Here is a 13,678-nt window from a genome sequence, read left to right as displayed (position 1 = left end):
CGCTGTCATCGAAGCACTCATTGCACCAACAGCTTAGATGGAAGACCTGCTTTTACTCCAATATCTGTTGTCACGCCAAGAAACTGAAATATGTGGTGTTGTATGACTTTACTTATCACTATGCCTAGAAAAACAATAGCTCGCTGGCAATGTTTTTGTCTCCGACTAGCAAAAGTGGCTCTTCCGGGACAAAAAGTCAAAAATAGGGCATAAAAACACCTGTGACCACAAACTGCAGATTTCATGGACTGCACTGAATATTCATGTGGTCACTTTACCCCCAAAACACGCAGTCTGTTTGCCTTCTCCCTGCGGTTTGATCAGAGACCGATAACTCCTACATCACCAATAGAGAGTTCAGTTTCAGCTAGGGACTTCTTGAACTTTTCACTTCTTGGAAAAAGTTTTACTTCAAATGGGGAGTTGAAGTGCACTTGTATCCAAGTAGTAGTAAAAGGAGATTATTTCCTCCCACAGAAGTTCTGCAACAAATTAGCAGAAGCAAAGGCTGGCGATGGAAGCTTCGCCATTTGTGTCAGTGATAAATATGAATGGCATGGAAAACTAAACCGCTATGTCAGCGCCTATGTGACGCAGTAGGACTCGGGCCCACCAACATTTGTCAGTATGGTGGATGTTTAGGAAAGTGAGAGCTATATTAAGAGTATATAAAATCTGTTAGCAGACCTTGTGGTTTTAGTAGGAATGGGTTGGGTAAGACCTGCGCCGCACCGAGACTCTTTTTGTAGTGCAACGGACTGATATTAACTATTGGGTTCCAGTTAAGGTGCAAAGAAATACACTGATGTAAGTGAAACTTTGTAGACTGCAAGTTTGATTCATTGGTTAAAAAGCAATCGGTAGCGTTCCAAAAATTCTCAGTGTAGCCCAGTCCTACAGCTAGGGGGATACATAGTAATATGAAGTCACTGAGTTAGACTACACAGCGGTGTCCCAGCCACCCATTGTACAGACAGTTGTAGCATGGCCCCATTCATGATGAGACCACTAAGACCTCCTGCACACGGGTGGTTTTGCATTGCGGAGTCCGTAGCAAATTCGCCCCATAGCATACTATGGCAAATCGTGATTTCATCTCCACGTGCGGAAATCGATTGCGATTTTCTGCTCGTGGAGAAGGAATCGCAGAATGCTACAATTCTGTGCAGGCTACGCACAAACGGCTTCCATTGAAGTCAATGGAAGCCGTCCGCCCAGCGGCACTTCCACAGTGAGAACTGCGGAAGTATTGCGGGATCTGCTTCATCGCCTAGCGCCGGCGGCTATTGCGCATACATGACAGAGTGCCGGACGGCACATCCGCAGTGCAGAGAGAAGCGGCCAGACAGGTACGCAGGGGTCACCAGGTTGAACTCTGCTGTGGGAATCCTGCATGTGGGGTCCGATCGGCCCGTGTGCAGGAGGCGTAAATGTCACCAGTCTAAGCCAGGAAGAAGTGCAGAGTTATCTTAAAAAGATTAAAATAGACAAATTGCCATGTCCTGATGGCATACAGCCCTGGGATTTAGGGAAACTAAGTAATGTGATACACAGACCCTTGTGGACCCTTAGGGACTCTATAGTGATGGGGTCTGTTCTACTGGATTCGCACATCACCTAAAGTGGTTTAATATTCATAAAACAGGTCAAAAAGTGAACCTGGAAACTACAAGCTGCTAAATCTTACTTTGATTGTGGGTAAAATGCTTGAAATGTTTCTAAGAGAACTTATTCTGGAGGACCTCAAGGTAAAAAGCTGCATAACTCCGTATCAGCGGAGGTATACGAGAGATCGCTCCTGTCAAACCAACCTGATCGGCTTCTAGACTGGACCGGGGAGAGTCACTGGATATTGTGTATCTGGACTGTACCAAAGCATTTGATACTGATCCGGATAAAAGTTTGGTATATAGAATGAGAATGCTTGGTCTGTAGGAGAATGTAAGGAGGTAAGTAACTGGTCAGTGATGGAACTCTCTGCCTGAGGACGTGGTGATGGCAAATTTAATAAAACGTACAAAAGGGGGTGGGCGCCTTTCATGAGCGATATAATATTACATGTTATAGCGCTGATTACTTCAGAAGGGTCGGTGATCTGGGGATTATTCTGATTGGAGTCGGGAAGGAATGTCTTTCCTTAAATATAGCAATACACTTAAGATGGGTAAACCCCTTTAAAGGGGTTGTCCCGAGGCAGCAAGTGGGTCTGTACACTTCTGCATGGCCATAATAATGCACTTTGTAATGTACATTGTGCATTAATTATGAGCCATGCAGAAGTTATAAAAAGTTTTATACTTACCTGTTCCGTTGCTGGCGTCCTCGTCTCCATGGTGCCGACTAATTTTCGCCCTCCGATGGCCAAATTAGCCGCGCTTGCGCAGTCCGGGTCTTCTGCAGTCTTCTATGGGGCTCCGTGTAGCTCCGCCCCGTCACGTGCCGATTCCAGCCAATCAGGAGGCTGGAATCGGCAATGGACCGCACAGAAGAGCTGCGGTCCACGGAGGAAGAGGCCATCTTCAGCGGTGAGTAGAGAAGTCACCGGAGCGCGGGGATTCAGGTAAGCGCTCCGGTGAGCTTTCTTTACCTCCCTGCATCGGGGTTGTCTCGCGCCGAACGGGGGGGGGGTTGAAAAAAAAAAAAACCCGTTTCGGCGCGGGACAACCCCTTTAAGACACAACGATTATAGCTAAAAAAAAATGTAGTTCAAGCGACTTTTGAGCGATCATCGTTGTGTCATTTACAGCGCAAGACGATCATTCAAGATGAGCGATCACCTTGCACTGCCAGCAGAGAACGCAGAAGACGAGTGGGGTGTCTCCGCTTGTCTTCTGCATCCACCTGTTCCCTGCTCCGAGCGCTCGGCTGTATAACAGCCAAGCGCTCAGAACGGAGGATGCAGAAGACAAGCAGGGTGTCCCCACTTGTCTTCTGCATCCAGCTGTTTTCTGCACGGAGCACCCGGCTGTTATACAATCTACACCAAGATCCACCACGTGTGAAAGCACCGCCCTGAGAGTATGTTCCCACGGGGCGGAGGTGGTGCAGATTCTCTGCAGTGAAATAAACTGTGCAAACTCCCCAGCATTTACAGCACAAGTATTGTGGATGGGATTGAAAATTAAGGGATGAAATCCGCAATGAATGGATTTTCGTGCTGAGAAACGTCCCCGTGTGAACCTACCCCAAGGGCTCGTTCACATGGGCTTAGAATTGCCAGGTCCTCATTAAATTTTTTTGACATTGGATCTGTCAGTTTGAGGCTGGGTTCACACAGTGCAGTTATGCTGCGGTTTGCCGTTGCATATCCGCACTGCGGCAAAACTGCTGCGTCTGCAGTGTAAATGTGTTTTGCCAAAAAGCTGTTCTCACAGGGCGGAATTTTTCCACACTGCCGCAGTGCGGATATGCAGCTGCGGCGCAGTTTTAGAATATGCAGCATGTCAATTCTTTTAGATTTTCTGCAGCGCTTTTTTCCCCCTAGCCTCCATGGACGCAGCAAAATCCACACGTCCTAATTCTCATCCTTTATATGTGGGCCGTTGGTTCGGCATTGTGCACAGCCTCACAGGCTGAAATGGGTCTGTGAATTAACATGGACCCAAACACACCAGTGTGCCGGATGCCTAAGCTGCAGCAGGACTCCAAGGCCTCATGTCCACGGGGAAAATCAGATCCGCTGTGGATTTGTAATGCGGATTTGGGCTGCGGATGCTGTGCGGATGCACTGTAATTGTCTTTTATTTTTCATGCGGGAGATCAATGTAGCTATGTGCTCTATGAGCTCCCGCACGCGTCATCCGCACTAAAATGGAGCATGGCCATTTTTTTTCATGCTCCAGAAATTTTTTAATTACCATCTGCGGGTATTTATCTACCCGCGGGTGGTCAATGCATTCCTATGGGGCGCGGATCCGCGTGCAGGAAAAACGCTGCGGATTTTAATTCTTGGGCCTCATGTCCACGGAGAAAATAAGAATTAAAATCCGCAGCATTTTTCCTGCATGCAGATCTGCGCCCCATAGGAATGCATTGACCACCCGCGGGTAGATAAATACCCGCAGATGGTAATTAAAAAATTTCTGGAGCATGAAAAAAAATGGACATGCTCCATTTTAGTGCGGATGACGCGTGCGGGAGCTCATAGAGCACATAGCTCAATTGATCTCCCGCATGAAAAATAAAAGATAATGACAGTGCATCCGCAGCCCAAATACGCGTTACAAATCTGCAGCGCATCTGATTTTCGCCGTGGACATGAGGCCTAAGACCTCATGTCTACGGCACGCGCGGATTTTTCATGCCGATTTCTGCAGTGGATGCACTGCGAGTCATTATTAAATTGATTTTTTATTGCTTGCAGGTGATCGCAGATTGCGTTTTTTTTCCACGCGGATGTACATGGATGCACTGCAGATCGTGCATAAGAAAAAAATCTGCAAACCCACAATCCCAGCCTTTTCTCCACCTACCTTATTGAGTTTAACCTTCAAATCCGGAGTGAATCCGCAAATGTATTTGCGGATTCACTGCGGATGATAATCTCCCATAGAGAGGAATAGAGCGCATCCGCACGTAATCCACGGTAAAATGGAGAATGCTGTGATTTATTATCTGTGTGTGGCATCTGCAAAAAGTCCGCAGGTGGTAAATGAAGTGTGGGCGGCCAATGCTTCCCTATGGGCGGCTTGATTTGTGGATCTCCGCCCGTGGAGATTTAGATTTGCAGCAAGGGTGAAGATGTGGAAAAGCAGAGGATGATCGGCGTAGCTTCAGTACGGAGACCACGGTCAGGTGAACTGAAGTACTTTATTATAGGGATGCGTTTCAATGCTGAATTGGCATCTTCATCAGCCTCATAAAGCCTGGCATGGCGCTGCTAGCAGAAGAAGATACTAATTTCGGCACTGAAACGCGTTACTATAATTATTCCGTTCCTCTGACCCCGGGCTCATCGCTGAAGCATCCTCCCTTTTTCCTGTACCTTGGCTATCCACTATGGTCTGTGTGGAGGAGGCAGCAGCTACTGATACGTGTCGCACCGTCAGCACAACACGGAGGTATTCGCATTCCTATTTGCTTTACTTCCTCTACACAATGGCGCGCTGGGATTGTTTAACTTTACCTTGTGAACAAGGCCTTATAACTACAACTGCCTTCATGGGAAAACTTCCGAAACTGCAAAAACAAAAAAAAAAGCACATAACTTCCAGCCGCTACTATGAGGTGTGACTGTACCTGTAACGCCCGATGCAAGGCTGAACGGGGAAGGGGGCTGCAAGTAATAAAGGGAAGCCACACAGGGAGTATGGATATCAGCGGCTGCCCGGATCAACTACAAGGACGTCCCTTGATTCCAAGCGTATGGCAGGAAGTTGTTACTTACACAATTCCCTTATATATTCATGTTGAGTCATCCAACTATAAAGAAACTGGATGACAGCGCTCCTCGTAAGATGACGGATCTAGCGGTCACACGACAGGTAAGCCGGGCGGATCTGGCACAGGATCTGATATTGCAAAACAAAGAAACACGTATGGCAAACCTGAAACAAAAGGGGAAATAGCGCAACTCCAGGTTTGCAGGGTGGTTACACAGTGGAGCCAGTGGTTTACTAATGACCCAAAAATGCTTCCACAGTGAGCGCGTTATCAGGCTGGGGTTCACGGCCCGATATCGCAGTCGCCTGCTTGAAAAATCCACAAATCCCATCCACAAACTGCAGGACATTTCCACTGACCTACTGGGAAATTTCACCATGGATTCCACATCCTTCAATGCAGAGGAGTGAAATCTGTGAAACCAATCTGCAGGTTACATATGCAGATATGGTTGCAGATACACAGCATGTGCCCCCGGCCTAAAGGATTTTGTATGCTACATTCACAGGTAAGAATCTTGCACGAGTTTGTGTGTTCCGAGACGCACAAATATGAACTCCATTGTTTTGGCGCGATATAAAACCTCGAAGTATGTTCTATTTTTTGGCGCTTTATTCCTCGGGACCTTTAAAGACATGGCGCGTGTGATGTGCATGCGAATGGGATGTGAAGTTTCCCATACAAATCAATGGCAAACCCTTGCGATCCTCTGCCGATCAGCTGATTGAAGTGGCAGTTGGGTCAGTGGCGGGCCACATAAAGTGACGTGGTGGGCCAGCTTCTGACCGCGGGCCTTGAGTGTAACATTAATACGAGGGTCCAGCAGTGAACATGATGCTGTTAGCTAACTGAACTGACCCGCTCTACGACGTCCGTATACCCACATAGGATTAGCTGTCATCTGCATGGGAAACCGTAGTGTTCCATCCCCTACAGCACCATACAAATCTACAATGGTGCACATGGCTGGCGCATCGTGCTAACTCAATCATAAGGGGCTAAATGCCAAGTTAACGTTTGCTGCATCTGTATATCCTCAATGCAAGAGACGCTCTTTGTAGCCAACGGACCCCTAAAGCCCCATTTATACACACAGACGATCACTCAAAATTCATCCGAAACGGACAGTTTTCAGTGATCATTTCGCATTGGCTATGGCAGTTAACTAGGTTCATTTGCATGTATTTAGAGAACAGCAGGTGGTCTGTTGTCTAAATACACATCTTTTGCTCTCCAGTGGGACTTAGTGTGCAGGTCCCTCTTATCAGGGACGACGGATTTTAAGTGAAGCTGAACGTTGCGATGGATGAACAATACACGGTAAGTGCACAATGGGGACACATTTACAAGCAGCGATTATCGCTCAAAAGATGGCTTTTGAGCACATTTTGAGCACTAATCGTTGTGTATAAAAGGGCCTTATAGGCTTTCTCTCGGGGTGCGATCAGACACCCACCCTAACTGTAGAGTGATACATAGTGGCTGATATGTCACTGCGGAGCCCCGGCCTCATCACTATTGTATGGGGATTCCAGCTCATGGACAATGAATGAGCTCCGGCTTTGTGGTGACAAAGCACCGGCCGTCCGAGCGCAGGAACATTTTAGCATGCAGTCATTTAGGGCACAAGAGGCTTTTTGCAGGTGAGATAACAAATCAGCTGGGGCCGCATGGCTATACATGGTCAAAACCGCACTGAACAGCATTAGAGGAATCCCAATACTCCAGGGCTGCAACACATCAGCGCTCCAGACATCCATGCTACACGATGGGTTCACATCTGTGTTGGACCGATGGGAGGTTCAGTCGCAGATGTGAAACCACTCTTACTGCTCCATTCATTTCAACAGAACTGCTGGAAAACAGGAAAGCGCTTGTACTCCCCGTGGTGGGACCCCCAGCGATCAGTCATTCCTGTGGAAAGGCAAAAATCATTTTTGACGGGAAAACCCCTTTAGGGTACGTTAACATGTAGCGGAAATGCTGCGCTCCTCTCATGTCCGAATAGGGAGCACCGCTAACACCAAGAGCCTAGCGCACAGAGTCACGCGGCAACTGCTACCGAGTGCTGCCAGCTTTCTTCCGGTGGCAACCAACCCACTTGTGCATCTCCTGACCAGCAGCAGCGGTTCCTGGGTGACGCGGTGCGCTGCGCTCATGGTGCAGGCAGCGATCAGTATTTGGAGGGGAGAAGAAGACCCTCACGTGCTGCAGATCCACAGCTGAATGCAGGCAGAAATCCACACCAACGGTGCAAATATTGCAGCAATTTGTAATGCAGAAATCTGGCGGATATCCTCTATATGTGATCGTACCCTCAGGTTACCTACACACGGCCGAGAGCGATATTGGTCCGTGCAACTTGGCGCAATATCGTGAACTATGATGTACCCGCGGAAGAGAGGGGTTTTTCTGTCAAAAACACCTCCCATCACTTCTGTAAGGTGGAGATCCCCCAGGGTGGCTTTCAGCCCTGTCGGAGGATCAGTAAAGGCTCCTGCACGCTTGCGTTTTTCTTGCGCATTTTTTTTTACGCGATTGTCAATGGGACTTTCTAATGTTAAAAAAGCATCGCACAAAAATTGCAAAGCACAAACTTGTGATACGTTTTTAACATTAGAAAGTCCCATTGACAATCGCGTGAAAAAAAAAACCGCGCAAGAAAAACGCAAGTGTGCAGGACGCCCTAAGTGTTTCAAGTTGTTTTCAATGAGAACCCTGGCACTGCACTCGTGTGCACCTCGCACACAACGGATTGGGTCTCCCTGTCCCATTGAAAACAGTGGGCGATGGTTTCCAAAGAACGAGTAAAGATAGAGCATGCCGAAAGAATTGGGTTCATATTCATGCGTCTCACAACGCACAAATTTCGTGTGTAAGCGGCCTAAAGTAGATTTACACGCAGCACATTTGTCGCAGAAATTTCTGCTACTAAAAACCAGTTCCCTTTATGTGAAGCGGCCCGTTTTCGGCGGTACGCAGCTGGGTTCCTGCGAGCCCCGTACAGATAGCCGGGACAGTCACACCACATCTGCAGAGTGCCAATCCCTGTTCATGGGGTGTCATAGAGGTGTGAGACAATCCTCATAATAATGAAGTGAGACTCACCAGCAGTTCAATTTCCCCCGAGGCCAATTATTGTTATTTTATGGATTACTGGTTCAATTCAAGCCTTTGCCTGCACAGCGCCGCATCAGCTGGGACATACATTCCATAGATGTGAGCGATCACACATGGCAGCCGCTGCTCACAAGTTTACGTATGAGGCCGGGGACTTACCGAATGACGGAAAACATGAAATTCACATACGTTACATTCATTTACAAGTGTATTGTATCACCCCATATGTCCCACTAGATTACAAGCTCTTTTGATTAGGGGCCGCACCCCTAATATACTGTACATACAATCTCTGTTTTGTACAGCGCTACAGAATATGTTGGCACTATAGAAAACTTACTACCACTTCAAGTACCTCCAGGCCAGCGGCGGCTCTATCATCTCATTATTACCCGGTGGGGCACATCTGCTTTGTCTTCACATTGGGAGATTAGAATAAGGGCACTGAAAGCCCATTGATTTCTATTGGCCACTCAAACCTATGTTTTTTTCCCCGTACGTATGAAAAAAGACGCAGCATGTCCTATTCTGGTGAGTACAACACGCATACGGACGGAATAACACAGGCGTATGCACGTGTGTATTTTACATGCGCAGGCAAAAAAAAAAACATGCAATCATTTCAATGGGCAATTAAGTTTAAAATGGGCTAATTGGTGCGTGACCCGCACCGAAAGAGAACATGCTGCATTTTTTGGGGGGCAGCTAACATACACTGCATAAATATACACACGTGAATGAGCCCTAATCCGCACCAATACAGGCTATAGACATACGCAGAAGTTATGTAGGTACATACACGAATTGTGCAAAATAGACGCACAAGAAAAAACGCAGCATATACCATCTTGGCATGTATTACGCACGAATACACGCCAAGTTAGTACATGGTGATGGTTGTCACGCAGCCAGTATGCAAGGTCATTCCGTACTGGCTGCGTACCGCGTATGTATCTCTCACAGCAGGCATGTTGTGAGATACACTCGTGTGAGCCTGGAGTAAGAGTTATAGTATGTGGATCCCCAGCAGTGGTAGAACTACAACCCTCAGCCTGCGCTGCTGTTTTACAGTAGAAGGTATAGATATATAAACTACGAGTCCAAGTAAATCCCTGAAGCAAATCATGTTGTAATTTGCAATGCAGGTGTGAAACTACAAGTCCCATCATCTGTTACCAACCAAAACACTGTGCCAGATAGTCATTAATCAGCTGCGGTCGGCTACAGACATCAAAACATAAAAGGTCAGCCATTCCTACACGATACATAAGAAAGTAGCTAGAAATACGCATGTACATGCACCACGCTCCGCAAGTCACGGCATATTCCAGGCCAGAATCCGCAGGCTGCCCGTGGGTTTTGGTGTGGCATTCCGCAGCAACGGATTTGGGTGTGATCTGCGGTGTCGTGTGAGAGGTCCCTATAGTTACAGCTGCTGCTACCCAAGTGGCAAATGTTACCCCCAGGTGACTGCTGCACAACCCCAACTCTGGAACGGTCATCCAAATCAGGGCCCTTTCACGCGGCCACATGGACATCTGTGAAACTCCAAGAAACGGAAGAAAATGTAGTGTTTAACGGCCCCCCGCGCTATAGTGGGGTAATCCCATTTCAATACATACATTTGACTACTTTTAGCAGGGCATACATTTCCACTGGATTGAAAAACACGGCCAACTACACTGTTCTACACCACAAAAAAAAAGTATGGAAACACTTTTTGTTTTTTAACATTGCAGTCAATGGAAAACGTCATGAAACGTCTGCTTTACGCTTCCATATGTTTAACGTATACGACTGTTGTGGTCGAATGCCTCAAAAGGAAAACAGAGAGTTTAAGGCCCCCTTCACACTGCGCAGACTCATCGCAGGGGATACCCGCAGGACATCCGCACCCTAATGTTGCAGATTTGGCTGCGTTTAAATTTGCGGAATTCAACCATTGTATTTCAAAGAGTTCCATTCCGCAGTATTACCGCGCAGCACAACGAGACATGCCGAGAACTTAGAATCCGCAGCGGTTTACAAAAAAAATGCTGTAGATTCGTCACGGAAAATTCCCATCCGGGGTGAAGATTTCTGAAATGCTGTACTGTAAACACGGTGGGATTTCTTCTGCCGTTCCGCACCGTTTCCTGGCTGTGTGACGCCAGCCTGAGGGCTCGTTCACGTGGAGGGAGGAGGGTTTCAGATGCGCAAATAAGCAGCACACATACGCAACAGAAAAAAAAAAACAGAAAAAAAAATTTCCCAATTGCCTGTATTTTTTAGCTGCTCCTGCGGGGTTTTTCTGCACATAAATATGTAGAGTATTTACACACGCAAAAAGAAAAATATAGAAAAGGGCCAATTGATTCCGCAGGTTATTTGCGCCGGCCCATTCACTTCAATGGCCTATTTCCTGGCCTAATGCGCATTAGAACAATGGGACCCGCTGCATTTTCTTTCTCGTGACCGAGTATAGAGTGAAAAAAATCTGCCCATGTGAACGAACCCATTGCAAATCAATGGGATCTCTTCAATGTGTGATGTGTGTGATACACTGTGCAAATCTACTTGTGTGAACGAGCCCTTAAAATATAAGCAAGAAAAACAGCTTACAGTGAAAAACGGATCAAAACATTTGTCGCTCATACGATTTAAAACCCGTTTTTACATGTCCGTTTCTTGCATACATGACATTGTCAGTGCGGGACTAAAGCAAAACAAGCAATACAATAAGTAAACAATAAATAAAAAACTAAAAGGTAAATAAAACAAACAAGAATACAAACAGTCAACAGTAAGCTAGTCCCATTTCTATGCTCAGCCCTTTGAGTACATAGTCAGTGTCAGCTCCAGCTAAATGACAGTTACATAGTAACCACTTCAGTAACATACTATCAGCCATAACAAAGGACACATATGTTACCACTAGAAGCAATCCAGGCACAGGAAGGGGATCATTACCTGCTAGCAGAGAGAGGGGCAGTAGGACCCAGAATAAAGCTCCACACAGGACCTGTAGCTCCATGGCCACACTTCCAGAAGTCAATGGAAGTGTGAAGTTTAGTCCCACGTGGAGGATCAGCACAGGGGAGGTTGGGCCCCTGTCAGGCCATGTGTCACTCAGAAGCAAGTCCCCATCCAAGTGCTGAAGCCCAGGGCAGCTTGTGTGGCACTTGTCCTCATTGGGTGAGGGGGCAGGTCACCTCCAGGGCAGTGAGAGCACCTCCTTCTCCAGATCTGATGAGGATCCTTCAAGCAGTTGTGTAGCTTGTGAGTCTTGTCCTGGTCACTCCCCCAAGTTCTTCACCAGCAGTACTGGGGCTCCCCCTCTTCTAACAACTCCCCACAAGTCTTACTCACTGCCTTTATACAGGACCAGTCTCCTCCCTTAACATTTCCTACCTAAACTCTCCCCTACTTCCTTCCAAATAAAGGCTGTGACAACACCCACATAGTAGTCCCAGCCCTGCAGGGTGAGGGGTGCAGGGGGCACTGCCCTGCTGCTGCTGTGTGCAGGATCCCCCAGTGCCAGCAGCCACAAGTCACAGGCTCTGCCCCACTCCCCACCCTCTGCTCTCATCACACACAGTTTGGAATTACCAGAGTCTGCTGCCAGCATGTGCTTTACGTTGGCTGAGTGTAAGGAGGGTGTCAGCAGACCAACACCAAAGGTAGCATCCCACTAATTGGCATCTTCTATCTTCAGTAATATCAATAATGCCCCTGTGCCACCTGCTGTACTTTCTCTTGACTCCCCAGTCTTCCTTGATCTGCTGGTATTCCTCCTATAGCTTGCACCCCTGGTTCTGCAGCTGTGTGCCCAGGCATGCAGTGTCCCATGCTGTGTGTGCCAGTGTCACCAGGATACCTGGCTCCCAGCTGCCGTCTCAGTCCGTGCCCCTTGCGTCACTGGCTGTGTGCAGCTCTTGGCTCCAGTCAGGCTATTTGTTTTTTTTTTTTCTTTCACTTTTTTTGATCATTTCATGCCCCAAAAATAGCAAAAGAAAGTTCGCAAACAGCGCCCTCTAGTGTCCATCCAGTTATATTTCACACCTGCTGCACTGGGACTGATTGGTGGTGTGTTCAGTACTGATAACAATATCTAGTGATGCCCTCATGTACTTATGATACATACTTAACTACTTGACTGTCAGGTAATGGAGCACAACTGTCTAACCCGCCTGCAGTAATGTACTTTATTACACAAGTAACTTTTTACTGTAGTTCTAGTTATTAAAGGGAACATGTCATCGGCCACAAGCACCATAAACTAGGGCAGGTTCCCAGGGTGGTGATGTTTATACTTACCCGCCTTCCAACGCCCGCGCTGTCACCCCTGGAAGTTGGCATGCAGACCTGCAGCAGACTCACAGCTCCGGGTTGTGCAAACACATCCCCATTCATTTCTATGGGAGCCTGCAGAACAGTCTGTACAGCAACTTCCAAGGGTGATAATGCGGGCATTCAACTATGCCCTCTGGCATTTTACAGGATGAAACAGTGCTACATGCTGCGCTACTTCTTCTGGGTTATCATGGAAATCTGAGACGGAGACTCCAAACGGAACCTGTGATGAGATCTTAGAAGTGACTGCAATAATCTCGTGCCTTTATACACTGACAAGCTATTCTGCAGCATCTAGTCGTTTAGGGCTCTTTCACACGAGCGGAAGTGTAATTGCGTGCGCCTCAACGGATTTACGCATATCGGTCTATTGCACTGTACTTTTTCCGCCTGCAGGGCATATTCATTTGCACGCACCGCTTGAAATCTCCAATTAGTCTGAGTTCCGGATGTGTTCTCTCGCCAACGGAATTACGCATCTCCTTACATATTGCGCGTGCATTTGCTCACCCTCCTCATTGACTTCTAAGAAGACTTTTGGTTTCCATAGAAATCAATGGGGAGGGCGAGCAAATGCGAAGAAAAGTAGATCATGCTGCTTTTTTTTTTGCACAGCCGAAATGCACTCGCAAAATACGGAAATGTGAACAAACCTATTGAAATCAATGGGATCTATTCTCTACATATTGTGCGCGCAAATTTGACGAGCGCTGATATGCCCGTGTGCAGGTGTCCTTCCATAGTGGAAAAAGTGCTGCAAAGCACACGAGCCGCACTGTCTGGGGTGGATTTTTCCATTGCAGAAAGTCCACTATTTGTGAAAATACGCTCAGGGTATATCCAC

At 47.3% G+C, this 13,678-nt stretch overlaps 1 protein-coding gene across 2 annotated transcripts in view; it reads right to left on the bottom strand.

Moving 5' to 3' along the window:
* PIEZO1 (piezo type mechanosensitive ion channel component 1 (Er blood group)) overlaps positions 1 to 12,407 on the bottom strand; it is a 192,496-nt gene extending 180,089 nt beyond the window's left edge. For both annotated transcript variants that reach the window (XM_066583095.1, XM_066583096.1), the window contains exon 1: positions 11,452 to 12,407. In XM_066583095.1, coding sequence (XP_066439192.1) covers positions 11,452 to 11,515 — 64 coding nt within the window. In that variant the 5' untranslated portion in view covers positions 11,516 to 12,407. The remainder of the gene's footprint in view (positions 1 to 11,451) is intronic.
* Between the last annotated feature and the right edge of the window lie 1,271 nt (positions 12,408 to 13,678).

The sequence above is a fragment of the Eleutherodactylus coqui genome, chromosome 11 (assembly GCF_035609145.1).
Source record: "Eleutherodactylus coqui strain aEleCoq1 chromosome 11, aEleCoq1.hap1, whole genome shotgun sequence".
NCBI classification, from domain to species: Eukaryota; Metazoa; Chordata; class Amphibia; order Anura; family Eleutherodactylidae; genus Eleutherodactylus; species Eleutherodactylus coqui.
The sequence above is the reverse complement of the archived record's forward strand: the minus strand, read 5'-3'. Positions and strand labels throughout refer to the sequence as shown.